Source organism: Salvia hispanica, chromosome 3 (genome assembly GCF_023119035.1).
Source record: "Salvia hispanica cultivar TCC Black 2014 chromosome 3, UniMelb_Shisp_WGS_1.0, whole genome shotgun sequence".
NCBI lineage: Eukaryota > Viridiplantae > Streptophyta > Magnoliopsida > Lamiales > Lamiaceae > Salvia > Salvia hispanica.
In genome coordinates, this window is record NC_062967.1 from 9,876,774 (window position 1) to 9,897,571 (window position 20,798).

Below are 20,798 nucleotides of genomic sequence, written 5' to 3' on the forward strand. Positions count from 1 at the left end.
TCGTGAAAAATCTGAATCCTTTCTCTTCTCTGGAATATCATAAGTGCGCGGTTTTGTTGATTGAAATGTTTTATATTCTCATCGCCGGATCAATTTGACGTTCGATTGCATTTCTCGGTATAATAATTTTGTGTTATAGCGGCGAAGAAACAAATCATGAAGACGATGGCGGATGGGATACAGGATCTAATCCGGGAAGCGAAGCTTCGAACGGTGTGGTGGATTCTCTGTATTTTCACCGTGACTTATTTCTTGACGCGTAAGCTATTTATCTTCTCATCTGAAATCATATATTCCTGTTTTTTTTTAATTAAATTTATTAGTAGGTTTCTAGCGTGTATGCCGGTGTTTGATGGATCAATGCGATGTTCTAATCTCATTAATTCTAGATTTCAGAAGATTTGCAGGTTCCGCTGATTTGAATTTTGTTTTGATTTCTGACATTTTTTTCCGTTAGGTTAGCTTGAAATCGATTCATGATATCACATTTTAGTAAAATTTGTGGAATTTTTTCCTGTTTCGAATTGTGGATTAAAGTTTACGGTCATTTGAGGGAGAACAATATGCTGGTTTGTCAACATGCATGTCATAATAGGCAATAGCCGATTCGATTTTTGCTTGTTAATGCCTTTGTGTGTAGTGGAGTATAATTTAAGATATCTGTTGGATAGTTGATTTGGCTGTATTATTTCGATCAGAACAATTCATTCTTTTTGAAAACTTGAACTGAAAGTACCCTATCATTATGTGTATTCATGGTAATGAATGTTCCAGTTGCTATGCTCCTTGTTGCTGGAATCTAAATGCAATTAATTTTGGCTGTGAATCTAAATGCAGATACGAGTAAATCCATGGTAATGAATATTCCAGTTGCTATTCTCCTTGTTGCTGGAATGAGGATACTATTTAATGAGGTGGACTTCCAGTGGAAGGTTCGAAATGTCCGAGCAACATCTTACTTGTCACACTTAGAAAAGAAGCAGCTATCTGCAAATGACTCGCGGCTTTCTACCAAGCCGCCCTCGCCACAAGAGTGGAAGAGAAAGATAGACTCCCCTGTTGTTGAAGCTGCTCTTGAGGAATTCGTAAACAAGGCTCTGACTGAGTTTGTCATAGATTTGTGGTATTCAGATATCACACCTGACAAGGAGGCGCCAGAGCTCATACATGCTATAATCATGGAAGTTTTTGGTGATATAGCTGGAAGACTCAAAGAAGTGAACCTTGTAGAGCTGCTAACAAGGTACTACTCAGTGGTATATATGGTGTACATAAATGAATTCGGACAAAATGGCAGTTAAAGCAGTTGATTATGTGAAAGATTGAACATAGTCTCACTTTTTCAACAGGGATATAGTAGATCTGATTGGGGATCATATTGATCTCTTCAGAAGAAATCAGATTGTAATTGGAAGGGATGTCATGAACACATTATCTTCTGAGGAACGGGACGAAAAGTTGAAACGGCATCTCATGGCCTCCAAAGAGCTTCACCCTGCTTTGATATCTTCAGAGTGTGAGTACAAGGTGTAGAAGTGTTCTCATTTGAAAGGCATCTTTTGCCCACTTTCATTTTTTTGTCTTTATCTTGGTTAGTTATTTTGACACCTGATACTTGTTAAAGATAGGTAATTCAGCAGCTCATGGGTGGGCTTTTAGCTGTTGTGTTAAGACCAACTGAAGCCCGATGCCCATTAATTCGATGTATTGCTCGTGAACTGTTAACTTGCTTGATAATACAACCTCTTGTGAATTTCGCCAATCCCGTGTGAGTTACTATTCTTCTAGCTCCTATATGTGTTTGTCTAATGATCAGCCTGAACATCTTTGTTCATAATTTCATAAGCTCTAGAAATAAACTTTTCCTGAAGTAGCCTGACCTGGACATACATACTTTAGATTTAATTTACTGCATACATTAAATAAACTCTAGAAATAAACTTATTACCAAAGTCTCGTGTTCTGATTTGTCTCCCTCCTTCCTATGAGAAATGTTTCAGCTATACCAAAAGTGCTTCCATCCAAAACTGCAGCCTATAATTACTAGTAAGGACTGTACATCCATCACTACTGAATTCTAAAATACAATGTCAATAATCTTATGTTGCTCATGAAACCTACAATACAGATGTTAGAGATCTTACTCCAGATGGCCAGAGGGGTTCAGCTAAGGCATCATACAATGAATATGTTCCAAAACTCAGATGTAGGGTAAGACTCCAGTTTTCCTTTTCTAGTAATATCTCAGTTAGCAAGACTTTAAGCCTTTTTTTCTTTACATTTTTCTTTGGTTGATAGTATCACTAGGATGCCTCAACAGAACATATTTGACCTTTTATAACATGCCAAAATCTTGTTTTTTTTTGTTGGTCCCTTTGGTTAATTTTAAATCGTAGAGTTTTAAAATCTTTACTGTGTCAGATGTGGTTAGAGATTAAAGTTCCACTATAATCATTAGTCAGAATGTTTTTTCAATTAAGGAATGACTAACCCCTCTGAGCCATTTCTTTTTTCTATTTAAATTAAAGTTTTTGCTTCTTATCAACTAAAAGAACAAAAAAGGTGCACCTAATAACCAAGACATGACAATATTTGTCCATGGAATAGTAGTTTACCAAATTATCTATTTCCTATGTCTAAGTGATGTACCCGTGAAATAATATCTTGGGAAGCTCTTTAGAGCATGAATTGCATTAATTGATAGTACATTGGATGAACAGAATATCTACTGGCAAACATATCTGTAATTGAGGCTTCAGTTAAGATAAACAAATGAAAATTTGCCATCACCTTTGTAAGTGCTCTCTGACTATATTCAGCACTTTAACTGATTCGAGGTCCTTGATCTGTAGGTTATTGGAGCATACTTCGAGAAACTTGGATCAACTTCTTTTGCAGTTTACTCGATTGCTGTGACAGGTGCTAACAATATCACTTGGTTTGTGAAAAGAAGGTAATGGATTTTGAAGAGAAGTTAGAATTAAAAGAATTCCACTTTGCTTAAAATAATTTTCATGTTTTTTTATACTTCTATTCTGTTTGTTTGGGTTTTCCAACATGAGAGTTATTCAATTTGATCAGGAGATTTCATAATGTTCAAGGTCATTTCAGTTGATATTTACTTTCTGGTATTTTGTTTACAGATACCGAAATTTTGAGAGATTGCATAGGCATCTTAGGGACATTCCTAATTATACATTGCAATTGCCTCCAAAAAGGATATTCTCTTCTAGCACGGAAGATTCGTTTGTTCACCAGCGTTGTATCCAGCTTGACAAGTATCTCCAAGTATGGTTATTCCCACTCTCACGCTAGTAGATGCATGTCCATGTTTGGCTTTCTTGATTCTTGAAATGTACATGTACTCTTTATCAGGATCTCTTGTCAATTCCCAATGTTTCAGAGCAACATGAAGTATGGGATTTTCTAAGTTCCTCATCTAAGGTTTGCACTTGTATTGTATATTTGTTGAAATCATAAAGTACCTCTGGCTTCTGTGTTAACTTTTGTCTTTTACAATCAATGAAGAAATACTCATTCGGGAAATCGACTTCAGTGATAACAACGCTGGCAGGTATCTGGCTTCTCTTTTCGAGTGACCTTTTTTCGTTTATATTGAGCTTTCTGAGTTTCTTTCACTGGCACATGCATCTCCTGCTGACTGACTGTGAGGTGAAGTATATGGTGGGCTCTACTCCATACCCTTTTAAATGCTCAATATACAGTATGATCAAAGGCTTTATTAAGTTTATTGAAGCAACTCGCTATAAAAAATGTCAAAGGTTCCATACATCCATCTGATCATCTTATCCCACCAGGCTGAGTTCTTCTCATTTCGGCAAAATCTTAGAAAATACTTGCACTACACTTAAAGGAAATGTTGAGATTAAATTGAAGTTTAGTCCTTTACTTTTTACATGCCTAGTTTCCTACCACGTTTCCATGTATTTCACATTAACATTTATCATGTCATAATACATTTGAGCTTTCCCAAAAGAAATATTAATATGCCGAAGTTTTCCTGTGAAATGATATCCCAGTTAACAACTTTAGTTAGTCCCTTTCCTGTGCAAAGAGTTTTACTTTCTTGCTATAACTTCATTATTTCAATTGTGTCTACCTAATAAATCATCATGAACTTTCCCTCGGAAAACAGTTAATGTGGATGGTGCTATGGACGACGTTTCACGCCAGTTCAAAGGGGTGTCTGATGGCCTAATGAAGATAGTGGCTAAGTCACCGTCAGCTACTTCTGAACCGCCATCTTCATTTGCAACCAAAACTGTGGCCTGGCATTCTGATGATGTGAATAAGCTTTTTATGAAGTCAAATACTGATACAAATAACAGTTTTTCTGATAATGAGGAAGGTGATAAAGATATAATCCATGGGCAACACGAAGCAGAAAACTCTTCCCATGTGAATGGAGGGCAGTTCGACGGTGAACTGAAAGAGGATCCGACCGGGGTGCCTCCAGAGGTAATTTGGGTGGCTGACCTGTGCTTCTTGTCCCAGGAGCTATGTTGCCTATTTCTTAACTGTTACATCTACGTCAGTTAGGCATTTTCTGTAACTTGTGCATACCCTTGATTATACTAAATCTAGCTGATGTGTTTTTCCTTGCAGTGGACACCACCAAACTTAAGTGTTCCAGTTCTAAATTTAGTTGACAATGTCTTCCAGCTCAAAAGAAGAGGCTGGCTAAGGTGATAGTTTCGTTTTCAATCATTTACATGTTAAAATTTCATTTGGTGATACAATTAAATAGTGAAATCAGGTGTCCATGAACATTTGCATTCCTTACATTTGGTTTGCAAATTTTGCCTGGTGAAAATGAAGGTTTTTAATATGCATTTCTCTGAGAGCCTTGGCCTTTAACACATCCACCTTCACACTTATCTGCTTGTCAGTGACAATTTCACATGCTTTCTCACTTTTCCAGACCATTCTGCTCTTCAATTCTTTTGGGTTACTTCGGACAAATTGTGTGTGTGAATTAACGATCTGATGCTTAGGAATGCAATTGAGACGATGTGTGTCGTTGATTTTAAAAGCACTTTTCATGTCTATATTTCACCAAAGAAACACACCAACAAGGTCTGAAAGGTTTTCATCTGAAATACTAACAAATTGAATAGGACAACAAGGGACTTCACTCCTGCAGACTATTAATTGCAGATTTGATTTTCTTTAATTGTAGGAGGCAGGTTTTTTGGATATCAAAGCAAATTTTGCAGTTGATCATGGAGGATGCCATTGATGACTGGCTTTTGAGGCAAATCCAATGGCTCCGAAAAGAGGAGGTCATCTCACAAGGGATCCGGTTGCTCCAGGACGTAAGTAAATGATGGAATGCATTGGAAACTTACATAGCCGTGAATTTGCAGAAACATTATATCGTTTACATGCTAACTCATAACACAATCAGCATGTTGAGATGAACAAGTTTCATGAATTTGCGGAAATGTTATATCGCTTACATGTTAACTAATATAATAACACAATCAGCATGTTGAGATGTACAAGTTCCATGAATGTGGGAGGGGGTTGAGAATTTCATCAGCTAAAGAAGTTGCAAATTTATGTTTTATTCATGTACTTCTTTGTATTCTCTCATCAGCTTCTGTGGCCCGGTGGAAAATTCTTTCTGACGTTCCGTATTCAATCAAAACTTAACAATGACAATAAGGGATCACAAACTACAAGTCAGCAAGGTGGGAGGAATGTCGCTCAGCCTCCAACTTTCGAGCAACAGCTTGAGGCAGCTCGCAGAGCTAGTGATGTGAAGAAGATCATCTTCGGTGAGTAGTTGACCCATTCTCTTATGATTCGTGTAAGCTTATAGATGCTACTTGGTAACATTTCATCTTCATGACATAGATGGCGCTCCGGCTGCCTTGGTCAGCTTGATCGGGCGTAAGCAGTACAAACGTTGTGCTCGTGATATATACTATTTCATTCAGGTACGAACTTAATATATTTTGAAAACAAGCTATAGTTTTATGTAAACTTTTTTGTTGTGGATTGCAGTCTACAATATGTTTGAAGCAACTTGGGTATGCAATTCTGGAGCTTGTTCTGATAACAATATTTCCAGAAATGCGTGAGCTGGTGAGAGATATCCATGAAAAGATGCATATGCAGCACTCACAGTTTTGAACTTTGTTAGTATATGTCAAGAATTAGTGTAGTACTCGATTTAACTTAATTTTTTTACGTGTTTCTGCAATCCTGTTACGATCTTATTTTCATACACAAATTGTATTTAAATCACTTGGAAGATATTTTATAATTATCATTATTATTTATTCTTATTGGAATTTCTTTGTTGAAGTATTCATAGGATATGTAAACACGGCATAATACGTAGGTCTCTTTCTGATTACCACTTCTTATTTTTCAATTTAAAGACAAGAAACAGTGTTCCTCACGCAATTTGCGACTTCTTATCTATAAATTGTTAGTGCGTGGTGCATGTGTTTCCATTACCCACACAAAAAGAAGGGCCGTGGTGTGTGTGTGTGTGTGTGTGAGAGAGAGAGAGAGAGAATTAATGGAAACGAATATCAAGGGCTAAGCAATCATTTGCAATTTGAGCATAAATTCATATGTATATGTATGTATACATACTCCATTTATCTTCATATCATAGCCAAATCAGCGAAAATGATCACCTAATACATTTAATTTAGTGATACATCATCTACTACAACACAAATATAAAATGAAAACTTGTATCGTTGCTAGATGTTGCACTAGCATATAAAAATAAAAATACCACCATCATAATGGATTGATGACTTGTTTTAGCTAAACATAAAACTCAGAGTTGGATCTGTTTCAATCCAACAGTTGCATGAGGGTCATGTGCGCCTGGACTCGAAAGCGCCTCATAATCAAGCGACTGCCTCCTCTGCGTTACCTTTCTGCCAAAAGCTACGCAGCTACATGCTATAAATACCAAGATCAAAGAGAGAATCCAGCAGAATTGCAGGTTTGCCAACGCTCTCGCCCTGGATTCAGCCTCCTTCGTCTCACACACAACTGCTCCATGCATCATGCCGTTGCTCTGAATCATCGTCTGTGTTGTACATCCTCGCGCCACAAAATCAGGAACCCATAGCATGAACCCCATGTTTATGAACCAACATCCTTGGAAGACGACTGATGTCGAAAGAATTAGCGCTGCAGGAAAGCTGGACGGGGAAGCAGTTGCATACAAAGCTGCCAGAAACGAAACACAAACTATGAGCTGCATCAGCCAATGGTAATGGCCTTCAAGCCCTACGTGATCGGTGGAATGGTAATGAAGTAAGAAAAGCTCCTGCCCAAAAATCGAGGCGACTAGGACGCAGGAGACCCCTAACATAGTTTCTGATAAATGACTCAACTCAGCAAAAAGTGTGAAACTTGTGAATATAACTAGCTGGAAGAACATGGTAGCATGTTCAACGTTGTCAAGCTCGAAGAAGAAGTGAGGGTGTTGAATGTCTACTATCTGGATCAGAATTGCAAATAACGAAAAAAGCAGGATAAGTATGAGCTCGAGGTGCTCTAGCATCCGAAGTGGACATCTCAATGGGTACCAAAGCCTTAACATGAACTGGCCAGAGCCTTTCAGAAAGTAAACCCTCAGGATGTTTGTAATGTGCCACAGACCAAGAGAAGCAAGGGCTAGCCCAGGCACTAGATGACCAAGAAAAGTTCCCATTGGTATTCCTTGCGTAAATTCCGATAGAAGGATAGTATCCATAACACTCATATTGCAACTTAAATACTAGTAATACAGATGAGGAAGATGATAAAGTTAGTTGATATCTTATCAGTTGTTGGTGCATGGTGCATGTGTTTCCACCAATAAAAATTACATTATTCGCAGTCGTTGTCTCTTATTACAGACTATGCATGCTTTGTTTACTGCTTAAAGAAAAGAGAGAATCAAACGCAAATACCCCTAGAGAGCTGCATGAGCCACTGACACTGACATGGGGAGAGATAGAGAGAGAGAGAGAGGAGATGGGGGGGGGGGGGATGCAATCACATATCTGACCCACACTCCATTTGAACTTTATATACTAGGTTGTATGAAAAAGGAACAAAAGATGGAAAGAAAGAGACGGGTAGGAAAATGGACCACCCATTACTAAGAAAAAGCAGGCATATGGCCACGCTTGATTGGATTTGAAACCACCTTTTAAAGATAAATATGTTAGGCCACAAAATGAACCAAGAAGATAAAAGACAAGAATTACAGATCTCCACGTATCAATATCACCAGCATGTAGTGACTAACTTTGACTCTAAAGTCACGTAAGTGTACAGGTCATCAACTACAGAGAAGCAGCATGAATTTTTTAAGTTTATTAGCAGCATGAACATGAGATCCCAGGAATATTACCTTCCCCAAATACTGTCATGCAAGTTCATAGTTTGAAGTACTCAACCACTATGACTGGAAATCTGTTTGCCCTGAAAGGAAAATGAAAACTCACTAAATGATACTCATGAAAGGTGAACTTGTTGCAATGATAGTGTAACCATACAAAATACTTGGTGTCACAGAATAAGTGCAGAAAGTAGTTGACTAAGAGCAAGAGGAAATAACTTGGAAACTGTAGAGCCTCTAAACTAAGATACCAAAAGTTGAGATTGCTCAGAGTATGGCATACTATGTGAGTACCTTATGTTGAATATCATCACAAAATACAGCGTACCAACCGTTTCCCAGTGAATTCTGGAGATATATCCATGGACAGTGATGCTGGGGAAAGGAGTACAAATTCAACCTCTAAGCTAAAAGGATTCTCAAATCAGGAATATTAGAAAATATCACGTCCTTGATAAAAAAAACCTCATGGGTGGCATTTTCTTGGCAAAAAGTTTATATCCTTGCAGTATCTTTGATCAGGAATGCTTTTCCTTCAGAAGCCCTTGTGCACCCTTTAATTAAAGAGATATACGTACTATCATCAGGATTGATTCCTTTATAAACCATTTCTTTAAGGAATACCTCAGCATGATTTCCTGCTCCTTCCCCATGTTCGCTAAGGCCTTCTAGAACAGCATTGAAAGTGAGCCGGTTAAGGTCCAAACCTAAACTTAGCATCTCATCCCGAATTCTCATAACATCTTTCATATCACCCCTCTTGCTATATCCACGAATTAGAATGTTGTAACTGATGCAATCTGGTTTTATACCTCTTCTACTCATCACATCGAGAAGGCTATAAGCGTCTTCAACCTTACCAACCCTGCAGTAACTCTGCATCATAGTGTTGTAAGTCACTTTATCAGGGGCGATCTTCATTCTCTCCATCTCCTTTAAAAGTGAAACAGCACGTTCAGTGTTTTCATTTTCACAATGACCACCTATTAATGTATTGAACATGCCAAGATCAGGCAATACGCCTTTTGCTAATGCCTTTGCAAGTAAATTGTCTGCCTCTTCCACCCTTTTCCAATCTACCAACAAACGGATGAGTGAACTGTAAGTTGCCCGAGTAGGCTCAATCCGTTTACTAACCATTTCATCGTGCAGTCTGAGAGCTTTCCCCACATCCCCAGCCCTGCAACAACTGCTAATCAATATACTATATGTGATTTCATTGGGGCAGATATTCTTGGCTTGCATTTCTTTTATCAAACCGTCAGCCTCTGTATCCCTATCCTTCTCCATCAACACCTGGATCAACATATTATATGTTGACACCGTTGGAACTATTCCTCTCTTTTCCATCTGGTATCTGTAACTAAGAGCTTTTTCCACATCCCCACAGCCACAAAATCCACTGATCAGGTTATTATAAACAACAGCATTTGGAACACACCCAATTACCTCCATTTTCCTGAGAAAGGCAGCCGCCTTACCAATATCCCCGTACTTGCACATCCAGTTTATTAAGGAACTACAAGTATACGAGTCCGGATCGATACCTTTCGCCTTCATTCTCATAAGAACCCTATCAGCACCATCAATATCTCCCTTCAGAGCATGCCCATAAATCAGTGTATTGTATGTCACTATATTCGGACTAATCCCTAAACCCTCCATGTACCCAACCACCTCCTCAGCCTTCTTCAAATCCCCTTCCTTACGCATTCCATTGATCAATATATTCAACGTAAATACATTCGAACGGATCCCCAACCTGATCATCTCTCCAAACAAGCCCCACACAACACCAACCCCATTCAACCTAATCAACAAACTAAACATACAATTCCACGTCTCGACACTCGGCCAAACCCTAATCCTTTTCATCAATCCAAAGCACTCCATGACCCCATGACCCCTTCTCAACTCACAATACGCCCTTATCAACAAATCCAACACAATCGTGCTGGAAATGCTCAGCCTCTCACGGGCCCCCACTAATCCATCAAAAACCTCCCGACATGACAAGGGGCGAGAGCGGATAAACTCCTTTAAGAGGTGCAATGCGTGTTTCGGGGAAGGGCAGCGCGCCGCAATAGCAACGGCAAGGAAGTAGCAGTCGTGGGTGAGAGAATCAGGGCCGATATTTGCAACGAAATCGAGGGTGGGGAGAGGGAAAGCACGGAGATGGAGGAGGGTGGAGGCTATCAGAGAAGGGGTCAAGTTTGGGGAAAGGTGTTTGATTAAATGCCACTGAGAAGATTTGACTAGAGAAACGAGAATATCAGGTGTTATCGGAGGCACCGGCGGTGGGTGAGCGGGTGATGAAAAATGGTGGTGAAATGGAAGAAATCTGTGGGTGCGGAATTTATACAGAGGAAGAATTTTGCGCCATTTCATGGCCGGCTGCGAGGCGGGAGGTTTTCAATTGATGACACCTGAATTTTAAACTTCAGTGCTCAATAAAAATAAGTTCATGAAAAAACGGGGGTTTACCGCTTACAGATTTGAACTAGTTTTAGAGCCAAGTATATTAGGGATGGAGTAGGAGATCCACTCCATTTTAGAGCATCCGCAATGGCGTCCTTCCCGTAGGACGTCGGACAGACTTCCGGGAAGGGTGTCCGGGACGTCTGCCATTGGGGCGGAAGCGGACGTCCCTTAAGGACACGGGAGGGGCGTGGTCGTCGGCCGGCGGAAGGGCGACTCGCGGACGTCCCAATTTTTTAATTTTTTTAAAAAAATTCTATATATAATTATGTATAATTTTTTTTATATAATTATGTATATTTTTTTTTAATGAAGTTGTTGCATTTTCCCCGTCCGTATCCATGTTGAAGTTTTAATTCTGTATCGTAAATTGAATATTTGTGAATTTTTTTTATTGTTGGAAGTCCGCACGGGAAGGGCGATGGGAAGTCCTTATGACGTGGCATGAGGTGTTTTTGGGAAGTCCGACGGAAAGGGCAGAGCAGTGGCGGACGCAGAAATGAACGTAAGTAGGGGCTAAATTTTCAAAATTTACCTTAAAAATAAATTTGTATGTAGTTTGGATTATTAATAGGGGCTTTTATATAATAATATGTATAGAATATGAATAAATTTTAGAACTTTATAGTAGAAAAAAGTTTAAAAAATGAATTCATTAGGGGCTAAAGCCTCTATCCCATTGTATGTAGGTCCGTCAGTGGGGCAGAGGGACATCCGCACCATTGCAGATGCTCTTAGGGTTCGTTTGTAAATATTTTGTAATTTAAATCATGTACATTTTTCATTATTTTCAGTTCTGTTTTTAAAAATTATCTACTCCATTTTAAATGTTAAATTGCGAAAAAAATGTTATTATGTATTTTTAGTTATTTAGTAACATTATTAAATAATTGTTTTATTCATAAATGTTATTACGTACTTTAATAAGTACGTAACAAGAAAAAATCAGGCATAATTCAGGCGCTTAAAATTAAAGTGTTTTTACATACATATGGCTAAAAACAATGAGCATGATTAAATTTTAAAAATTACAAACGAAAAATTCAGATTTCAAATTTATTTATATAATTTATTAAACTTGGTTATTGTTAACCCATTTTTTTTAATTTAGGTTTTAAAATGTAAAAATGAAATACTCCTACTCCATAATGGTTGGTAGACCCTTTGGTTAAGCATGGGGTGAAGTATCTTTATGAATTCTGCAAAAGGATGATCTAAGAAAGTAAAGCAATATGTAGAAATTGTCATGGGGGTGGAAGATGGATGTACTGTTGGATTTGATCGACAACAATGAAAGCACAATTTCACACGAACGAGGATAAAGAGAGCTTCGAGTGCTTCAACCTCCATATAAACTTGAGGCAAAAAATGGAGATAGAATTGTTGAAACGACAATGGCAGTAACTCGCCTAGTGAAGCCTTGCATTTCGATATTTTTTCTTCAAATATGCCATAATGATAATAAAGCCTAGTACAAATGAAGTTACAAGCAGCCCACGGCTATCGGCTGCACGAAGATGCGTGGTTTTCCCCTTAATCATTAAGCAAGCCATGCTCTATCTAAGCCTACAGTATTAGAAATAAGATTAATACCGTTTTCCATTTTAAAATTTTCTCTCCAACTCTTATGTAAAGAGACGATGAATCTTATGTGAAGGACGAAGGCAAAGCTGTTGAAATCTAGAAGCTTAATTGTACAGGTAACTCAAAAAGGAAGTTCAGAAACCAAATTGATGGATCAAATTATATCAACCAAGATATTCTCAAACCAACACAAGCACATTAATTTTACTGTTCACAAAGGAATAGGAGGAACAATAAATCCATGCCAATACTGCGATTGTAAACAAGGAAGAATTAACCATCTCGGATAATCAATTACTATGTCTCCCCAAAAATGGTACAAATTCAGCAACCAACAATATTACAGAATACCTAATCTAACTCATCCATGAATATAACCAAAAAATTAACGAGACCTGCGAATATTTCAAGCGACGGCGACGGGCTGCGGCTTGGGAGGCTCGGCCTTTTTGTTGGATTTTTCCTGAAAATCTTCCATGTTGTAGATCACGGTGAGGTAGAGGGAGCAGCTAGGGCAGCGGGCGATTTCCTCGCCGAGTCGGAGGTCTTCTTTGGTGATCTGGAAAAGATCGCCGCAGGGACAAGGGTAGGTGAAGGCCTGAAGCTCTTGGTTCCACTCCATGTCTTCGATCTCCACGTCGTCGTACGACATCGTTGCGAGGATTTAGGGTTTCCTTCTTCGCGTTTGGGAAGACGAATTTGATATTTTAAGAAGGGATTTGGGCTTTTTATGAATGGATATTGGACTACAAGCCCAACTCTTCTTCAATTAAGATCGATATAGATCAAAGAATTAGGGTAAGGTGACAACATTATTTTTTTAGGAATGAAAATGACGAAAATATAATTATAACCATAACTTCTGCTTAAGTTCGTTAATGTAAATTTCCCACCAAAAACATTTGTTTTGGGGAAGGGGGCTTACTTCAAAATATACAGATAAGACATCGTTTTCGATCATTTAAATTATATGGAAATTAAATTTTAATATCTGCACTAAATTCATTCTTATCCCAAAGAAACATGAAAGTCGCTAATAATTGAAGAATGTGGAGTACTATTAACATTATGTGACACTACTAATAATGCTGAAAGTGTCCCTTCAAAGAATGATGGTAGAAGTGACAGAATAATACTAGAAGTAATTACTGATCCAACTTTTTGAAAAATTAATTGTTAATCATATAAGCTTTAACACGAGCTAAATACGTACTTAATCGTGTCATTCCCAAATCACCCGAGGAAATACATTGATAAAGTTCTCTTATTAGAGGACTGTCTCATATGCCACATTTGAATTAATCTAGCTAATACAATAGTTATAATTAATAAGAATGATTTTTCTGAATTGGGTAGCTGAGTAATTAAATTTTATTTTTCAAGCACAAATTATTTGAACAATAATTGTAAATTAGAATTTTATAATTCTCTTAATATGAATAATTAAACGATGAATTCCTAATTAAAAATGATTTAAATATATGGAAGTAATAAGGGTATAATAATCTGTTGATATTTAGTGTTATGACGTTTTATGGCTTTTGATCCGGATGCCCTTGATAGAGTTAATATGAACAGTTGAAAAGTAGTAACGTGTGCAAGCACCGGGAAAATAGATTAAGATGACACGTCAATACACATCATTACAACTTGGCACAATCCTCCTACTATTACTCAATATCCATAATCCATTAGTGTTATTATTGGTGTGATTAAAATTGTTTATCTCTCGATGATTGTATTAGATGAACAAAATAAGATTCGAAATGATTTGTTCTCTAAATCTTAAATTTTCAATTTCATTCAAATTTTGATCAAATGGATAAGGATATTCAATCAGCGTTTTTATACGTGAATATGATATTTTTTTCAATTGAAGTTCATAACATGAATGCCATATTTTAACAGCGTTTAAATATTCATTAGATCTTGATTTCAGATATAATCTCAATTATTTGATGTATAATGGATAACTTGGACAGTACCTAATTATCATTCATGTTATCAATCATTCAATTAGATGATTATTTATCTTTTATGCTTTTTCATTAATAATTTACCCCATTTCTCCTTTCTTTCCCCACATTGAATTATTGATGCATTCCAGACATTCAACGTGGATTGTGGTCCCAGCAAACGTACATAATCCTATTCATACAATAATCACAAAAGTATTTCATTTATGTATTTTCTTAATTTTCTTTGGAAAAAAAATTGGCTTGTCAATATCCAAGAATATCCCCATGAACCGAAAACGTGTCCATTTCAACCAATGGAGACGTGTTACGTGGGGACTTCTACTCTTTGATTTTTCTTCGTTTTTACTTTTTTTTCATCTCCTCATTAATTCCTATATAAACATCACTTTTCCTTTCACTTTGATACCTCATCAATACACAATTTATCAAAGAATTCAACAAGAGAGAGGAATCCAAGAAAAGAAAAATGGCAGCTGCAGCAGATTTACGCGTGGGAGAGCTCACAAAGCTAAGAGAAAAAATCACAGCAAAAAATCCATTCTTCCTAATTTCCAGAAAAATGGATGCTGAACCAAAACAACAGCCGCCGTCGCCGTCGACGGCCAGAAGAGAGGAGACAATGTCGGAAACCACCATGTTCTTGCTCATGGACCGCTTCTCACCGAGCTGAGCCCAAACCAATCTTCTTTTTATTCTGTAAATCTTCATAATTATGTACAAGAATGTTGCTTTCTCTACAACTTCGTGTGTAAATGTATTCTCTATCATGTCATAAATATACAACTCCTAATCTTAATTAATGTCTCCACATTCAAAACTCACAAACCAAATAATCAACTATACGTAGAAGCGCTAGGATCCATCGTAATGCTCTCACAAGAGGACTCATTCATGCTAACCGGTTGCATCTCATCGTTCCACTTGAGAATCTCCCGCCCGAACCGGAGAGCCCTGTCGACGCTCTCCGCCTCCAGCCCCGTCCCCGAGATAACGAACAGTTTCCGGTCCGTCAGCGAGGCGAACAGCCTCTTGAACTTGACTGCGACGAAATGGAAGGCGCGCTGCGCCAGAGACGGGTTGCCCTTGCTGTTGGCTCGGTGCGGCTGGATGCTGGTCACCGGGTTGAAGTCCTCGAGCCACGGGCATCGCTTTAGCGGGGCGTTTTCGATCTTCTCCTCGAGAAGGTCTAGCTTGTTCAGGATGAGGAGGAAGTTCTTGTCGCAGAGAGTTGGGTGCGTGACGATGCTCTCGAACGCGTTCTTGCTCGCCACCATCTTGTTCGTACGGACGCCGTTTATGTCCTCGTGGTACTCGTCGTAGTCGGTTAAGGAGACGCACAGCACGACTAGGTCCACGTCTTCGAACATCTCCAACCACTTGCAGTTCTCTCCGAGGCTGCTTAGATGAACTCTGATGAGTTGATATCTGCATGAACAGGGAAGCGATGATCAGTATAAATAAAAGCGATCGACCACGTTTATCTTACGGATGATTGATAGTACTAACCTCACTGCCGAATCATTCTGATCCGTTGAGTCCATGTACCAATCAAGAGATGATTTTGGGAAGGAGAACTCCATAGATGCAACCCCATTGGACGAGGTTATCCCCTCCGCGTGCAAGATGTCCATTTGAGTAGGCTCATAGTCGTTTTGTGTGATCTCAACAGCCTTTAAAAACACAAGGATGCTGCTAAATATTCCACCTATGAAACTGGCACTTCATAAGAGATAGGTAGATTATACAGCAAAACTTACGCGATCTAAGAAGTAGTTAGCAGCTTTTGGCAGTGAATGTAGTTCATTTCTCCGGCTGTAAGTTGCTTGAAAAGCTTTGTCCTTCCACAGCTCTGCAATTAAAGGCGAATACATTTGTGTGGCAGCTGGAAATATGAGCTCCAGGTTGCCGGAATCCATGGTTTGAAGTAGCCAATCTGAGAATGACTTCAGCTTTCTGCTAAGTGAATATATATTGCTTTCGTCGACCGACCCAGAGTCTCCTATCACCAATAAAAACATTTCAGCAACAATAGATTGCTATGAAAAAACAATTTTTAACTGAATTTCTCCCAATAAAGCTTTAAGATTTAGTAGTATAAAGTTGTAAATACAGGATTCTTGCATACTAAGCATGGTATCAAAATATCCCACAACTAGAACGAGGCAGTTTTGTTTGCTTCAGTTTTATAGTACAATATATTAATCACGCTATTAAAAGATGTTGATGTGGAATTCGATATGCATACCTGAACTTGAAGGACCAGGTTCATCCACTTGTTGTCTCCTCATCTCAACCATATAATCTTCTTCAAAACGAGCACGCCCCTCAAGCAGAAGACCGATATAGCTGTATACATTTCTTTGGATTACAAATTTGATGCTCTGTTTCTCATCTTCTGAGAATGGGACACCATATACAATCTTGGCCTGAAGTGAAAAGTTATTTGATAGAATTCAATTTTTTAAGAACAAAGAAATTTCTGGTTTTTCATTTTTCAGTTTGATCAGTTTGCCACATTCTAACTAGACTACATCTTAACATGCAGGTTCCAAGAACAATTAGTAAGAACCAGAAATGTGGTCCGGAGCTCTACATGCGATAACAGATATCAGTACCATGAAATGAAACACTTGTCTGAGACAGGCAAAATCAAAGAAACAGGGGAACCATCAAAGAGCCTAACACATAACTTTTTCATATTCTCGTAATCAAAATCCAACAAATAGAGTCGCAAATTATATGCAGCATACATTGTATATCGAATAATACAAGGCTGGCTGGTTATCACCTAATGAAATGATGCATTTTTGTGAAGCATACCGAGCTTTAAACAAAACTGTAACGGATAGAGCTTGCAATGTGAAACACAATGATTTCAAAGAAACTTCAGCATATTGCACACTGAAAAGGAAGCAAAATGTTGTTCCAACAAAAATAGAAGAGTAGTTCTACTAGTAATGCTATACCTGTTTAAATATGGTGCTCGTACCAGACTGGTCACAACCAACTAGGAGAATTTTGTTCATCATTTTCTGATCCCTTGCAACAGCTGCAGCTTTGTCAACTTCTACACCGTCAGAGAATAATGTATCGGAAGGATATGGCAGAGACAATGCAGCACATACTATCTTGACCCTTTTCTGTTACAATTTTCACCATATTCAGTCCTCAATTATAACATGCATCAAAGAAAAAACCATAATACCAAACGACTGTAGGAAAAGGAAATTCGTTATACCCTCGCCCACAGATGGCCCAAGGTATTATTCATTCCTTCATGCATACAGGATCCATCTGCTGTAAGCCAAAAGTGAATGTTTCCTTCACAGTTGATTCCAGCAGCCTGAAAATGTTGCACAATTAGCTGAGACTCATCCTCTGGGAAACATGAAGATACCAAAAATAATTTTAAGTGTGATAACCTGCAACATCCAGAGCTCTGCTTTAGTGATCCTCCGATTATTTATCAACACATTTGTGTCCCCATTGCTAGCATCCTCAGCAATTCGATAACCGATAGCCAGCTCGGCAGTGATTATCTGACTTGGTTTCTCTCCTTCCTGCACAATTAAGCGGAAACTATCACTTCTGAAAGTAGTTCGTGGCAATAGGAAAACATCATACAAAGAAGACAAAATAATCACCTTTCCCCAGAATCCAGAAACCTTATCATACCAGTACTTTCCAGGTTTGAGCTTCTTTGGAGGATTTGGGCTTCTTTGCAACTTAACCAACTCTCCAATAGAGAGAGGCCTGCCATTTACGCATATTAGATGGGACGGTAGCTGATTAGCTTCACACGAAAGCTCAGAGCTCATAATTTTATTGACTGTATCACTGGCTAGCAGTTTCTTCAGCATTCCAGAACTCTTTCCAAGCGACCCCCTTCTTGATTCATCAATCGGGTATCCTATGCAGGTGATGCATTTTCTCCCTTCTGGCATATCACCCATTGCTCTGAGCAGGCAATTTTTACAATACTTTGCACCACAAACAAGGCAGATTTCCTTCTCTGCAAACCGATTCCCTTTATGACACTTATAGCACGAACCTTTCTTCCCATCATTGAATGCCACCGGCCTCTCTGGGAAATCTGCATTCTCATATTCATCACTCTCCTGATAGACCGAGTCAACAGATGGTGAATCACGAAAAGTCACTGCAGGCATTCTATTGCCTGGACCAGAACTCTCATCGCATGATGAATTCTCGGAAGAAACCTCCATCGTCTTGGAATGGGGACTTCTATCATACGTTACAGCAGCAATAAATCCATCGTCAATGCCCTCAACACCCGAGCTTCCTAACAAGTGACTCGCATCATCAGGTAACCTACTACCATCACTCGAACTTTGAGTACCACCCGATTCCTTGGACTTTCTAGCATATCCGTCTCTGGCTTCCGGTGCAACTTCCGCATCCGAAGCCTTCTCCAGTTTCCTCGAATAAACCCTCCCCCCAGACCTCGCAAGTTTACTAGAACGCTCAGCCACTTCAGAACCCGAACTCGACTCCCCTAACACATTCTTCTTAGACTTATCACTTTTGGCTACTGGATGAATAACTGGTACGGAGAAATCCTTCAACACAACAGCCCTAGCCGCCACGGATGCGGTCGGAATCCGGCGAATATCAATGGGCACAACCTGCGGAATATCATGACTAACCGGCGGCCCACTATACTCCATCGCGAAGGAGTACTCAACACTAAAATCATCACCACCACCATCATCATCGAAATCCTCGTTCTTCGAGGAAGAACCAGGCAGAATACTTCTAAAAACACTAGTCATCTCAGCTAAACACCGCCAATTTCTTCAAAAACTCACTCAGAAACACATACTTCCACAATTAGTCAATTCGTAATCCTCAGCCGCGAAAATACAGCAAAGGAGACATCTCATAGAAACCCTAATGAATTCCGGACGAATAAAACGCAAAAATCAGTGAATTTTCGACAGTCGGATCAAGGGTGCGATTGAGATTGAATGGAATCGAAAATTGACGATTGCATCAAGTGTAGGCTTACCGTGATTGAAGAAATCTTGACTAGTTCAGGTCCTCGGGAAGACTTGAGAAGGTGAGGGAGTTAGTTGAAAATTGGAATCGTGAGTGTTTGACGGGTAACATGGTGGGAAACTGTTACGTATTTTTCGTGATTTTTGAACAATTCATAAACCAAACAACCTGCTCCATTGCCACGTGGGCAATAATACCAACCGTATTATATCTTCATTTATGAAGAAGTATTAAATTTTATTTTGAGTTCTTTTAATAGTTGTGGGAGACGAGTGGAGATCAAATGTGTTTACTCACCCGATTGAATCCCACCAACTTAATTGTAAATGGATAATTATGTGATAAATAGTCATATCTAACTCTTCCAACTAAAATAATTTCACAACTTAATTTTAAATTATATCTTGATATTATATTATTTAGGAAATTGAACCTCATCTACTAGTACTAAATTACTCCCTACGTCTCAGATAATTCGTCCCAATATTTCATTTCGGTCCGTCCCACATAATTTGTCTCACTTCACTTTTACCATTTTTTGTATTGGACCTCATATTCTATTAACTCATTCTTACTCACATTTTATTATAAAATTAATATTTTAAAAGTAGGACTCACATCCACCAACTTTTTCAACTCACTTTCCATTAGATTTCTTAAAACTCGTGCCGGATCAAAGTGTTCCAAATTATCTGGAATGGAGAGAGTAGTAATCTTATTTGTTTAGGGTTAAAATTGTCATATAAATATTGAATGATATCAATAAAATAATTAAATATTGTTCCAAAATATATCTTCGTTATCACAGCTTTGCGATTTCAGTATCATTACTATTCCATGAAATAGTAAAATATGCTCTTCAAATCATCACAACCCTGAATATTACAACCAATATTATTATTTAGGTTATCATACTGTATAATGGGCCGTAACATTAGAATTTTCAAGATTATTTTTTGATATCTTTCATTTGTAGCTGTAACAATGCATATTTATTTAATTCTTTCAACAAGTTGTTGTAGTATAGTGGTAAGTATTCCCGCCTGTCACGCGGGTGACCCGGGTTCGATCCCCGGCAACGGCGTTAATTTTTTTAGTATTTTACAATAAAACCATTTTTTTTTTCTGTAAAGATGCAGTTGAATATCCACCACTATTTTCAATGATTTAGCCTTTGAATATGTGATTCTTCAGCTATGTCTTCTTGTTTACGTCAATTTAGGGTAAAGAAATTAGTGGTTGACTACTTTTTTGTGCCAAAATATAATGTGATATGTGCAATTTGGAATATTACCGGTGGAGCACCATATGGCATGAGGTCGGCTTGTGAAAGTGCTCGAGTTTTGAGATTT

General features: G+C 38.3%; 5 protein-coding genes and 1 non-coding gene across 10 annotated transcripts; 2 read left to right on the top strand and 4 right to left on the bottom strand.

The window, feature by feature from the left end:
- On the top strand, positions 1 to 6,312 carry LOC125209238. Its single transcript, XM_048108841.1, has 16 exons — positions 1 to 259; positions 838 to 1,243; positions 1,350 to 1,527; positions 1,629 to 1,766; positions 2,001 to 2,046; positions 2,129 to 2,211; positions 2,853 to 2,953; positions 3,144 to 3,288; positions 3,376 to 3,444; positions 3,529 to 3,574; positions 4,157 to 4,479; positions 4,627 to 4,706; positions 5,201 to 5,336; positions 5,621 to 5,801; positions 5,881 to 5,963; positions 6,031 to 6,312. The coding sequence occupies exons 1-16, from the start codon at positions 157 to 159 to the stop codon at positions 6,157 to 6,159; spliced, it is 2,247 nt and encodes a 748-aa protein (XP_047964798.1). The 5' UTR covers positions 1 to 156; the 3' UTR covers positions 6,160 to 6,312.
- A 279-nt stretch (positions 6,313 to 6,591) lies between these two features.
- On the bottom strand, positions 6,592 to 7,771 carry LOC125215476 (transmembrane protein 45A). The gene has a single exon (XM_048116899.1). It carries the CDS (start codon positions 7,760 to 7,762, stop codon positions 6,824 to 6,826), a length of 939 nt encoding a protein of 312 aa, XP_047972856.1. The 5' UTR covers positions 7,763 to 7,771; the 3' UTR covers positions 6,592 to 6,823.
- LOC125215475 (pentatricopeptide repeat-containing protein At2g15630, mitochondrial) lies at positions 7,090 to 10,841 on the bottom strand. 4 transcript variants are annotated; one of them, XM_048116898.1, is made up of 5 exons: positions 9,011 to 10,841; positions 8,852 to 8,940; positions 8,681 to 8,761; positions 8,399 to 8,469; positions 7,090 to 7,224 (listed from the first exon to the last, which is right to left on the bottom strand). In XM_048116898.1, the coding sequence occupies exons 1-2, from the start codon at positions 10,772 to 10,774 to the stop codon at positions 8,905 to 8,907; spliced, it is 1,800 nt and encodes a 599-aa protein (XP_047972855.1). In that variant the 5' UTR covers positions 10,775 to 10,841; the 3' UTR covers positions 7,090 to 7,224; positions 8,399 to 8,469; positions 8,681 to 8,761; positions 8,852 to 8,904. The 4 variants fall into 4 exon arrangements, with proteins under 4 accessions (XP_047972855.1, XP_047972854.1, XP_047972853.1 ...); XM_048116897.1 differs by having other exon boundaries at positions 8,681 to 8,940; XM_048116896.1 differs by having other exon boundaries at positions 8,852 to 10,841.
- A 1,863-nt stretch (positions 10,842 to 12,704) lies between these two features.
- Positions 12,705 to 13,236, bottom strand: LOC125215362 (diphthamide biosynthesis protein 3-like). The gene has a single exon (XM_048116760.1). The coding sequence runs from the start codon at positions 13,098 to 13,100 to the stop codon at positions 12,855 to 12,857; it is 246 nt and encodes an 81-aa protein (XP_047972717.1). The 5' UTR covers positions 13,101 to 13,236; the 3' UTR covers positions 12,705 to 12,854.
- Positions 13,237 to 15,094: 1,858 nt separating this feature from the next.
- On the bottom strand, positions 15,095 to 19,614 carry LOC125214204 (extra-large guanine nucleotide-binding protein 1-like). 2 transcript variants are annotated; one of them, XM_048115123.1, is made up of 9 exons: positions 19,457 to 19,614; positions 18,072 to 19,338; positions 17,850 to 17,987; positions 17,666 to 17,770; positions 17,394 to 17,567; positions 16,673 to 16,853; positions 16,185 to 16,423; positions 15,934 to 16,097; positions 15,095 to 15,852 (listed from the first exon to the last, which is right to left on the bottom strand). In XM_048115123.1, the coding sequence occupies exons 2-9, from the start codon at positions 19,218 to 19,220 to the stop codon at positions 15,261 to 15,263; spliced, it is 2,742 nt and encodes a 913-aa protein (XP_047971080.1). In that variant the 5' UTR covers positions 19,221 to 19,338; positions 19,457 to 19,614; the 3' UTR covers positions 15,095 to 15,260. The 2 variants fall into 2 exon arrangements, with proteins under 2 accessions (XP_047971080.1, XP_047971079.1); XM_048115122.1 differs by having other exon boundaries at positions 16,185 to 16,426.
- Positions 19,615 to 20,458: 844 nt separating this feature from the next.
- Positions 20,459 to 20,530, top strand: TRNAD-GUC. Its single transcript has one exon. It is a non-coding gene; the product is annotated as a tRNA-Asp (tRNA).
- The last annotated feature ends 268 nt before the right edge of the window (positions 20,531 to 20,798 follow it).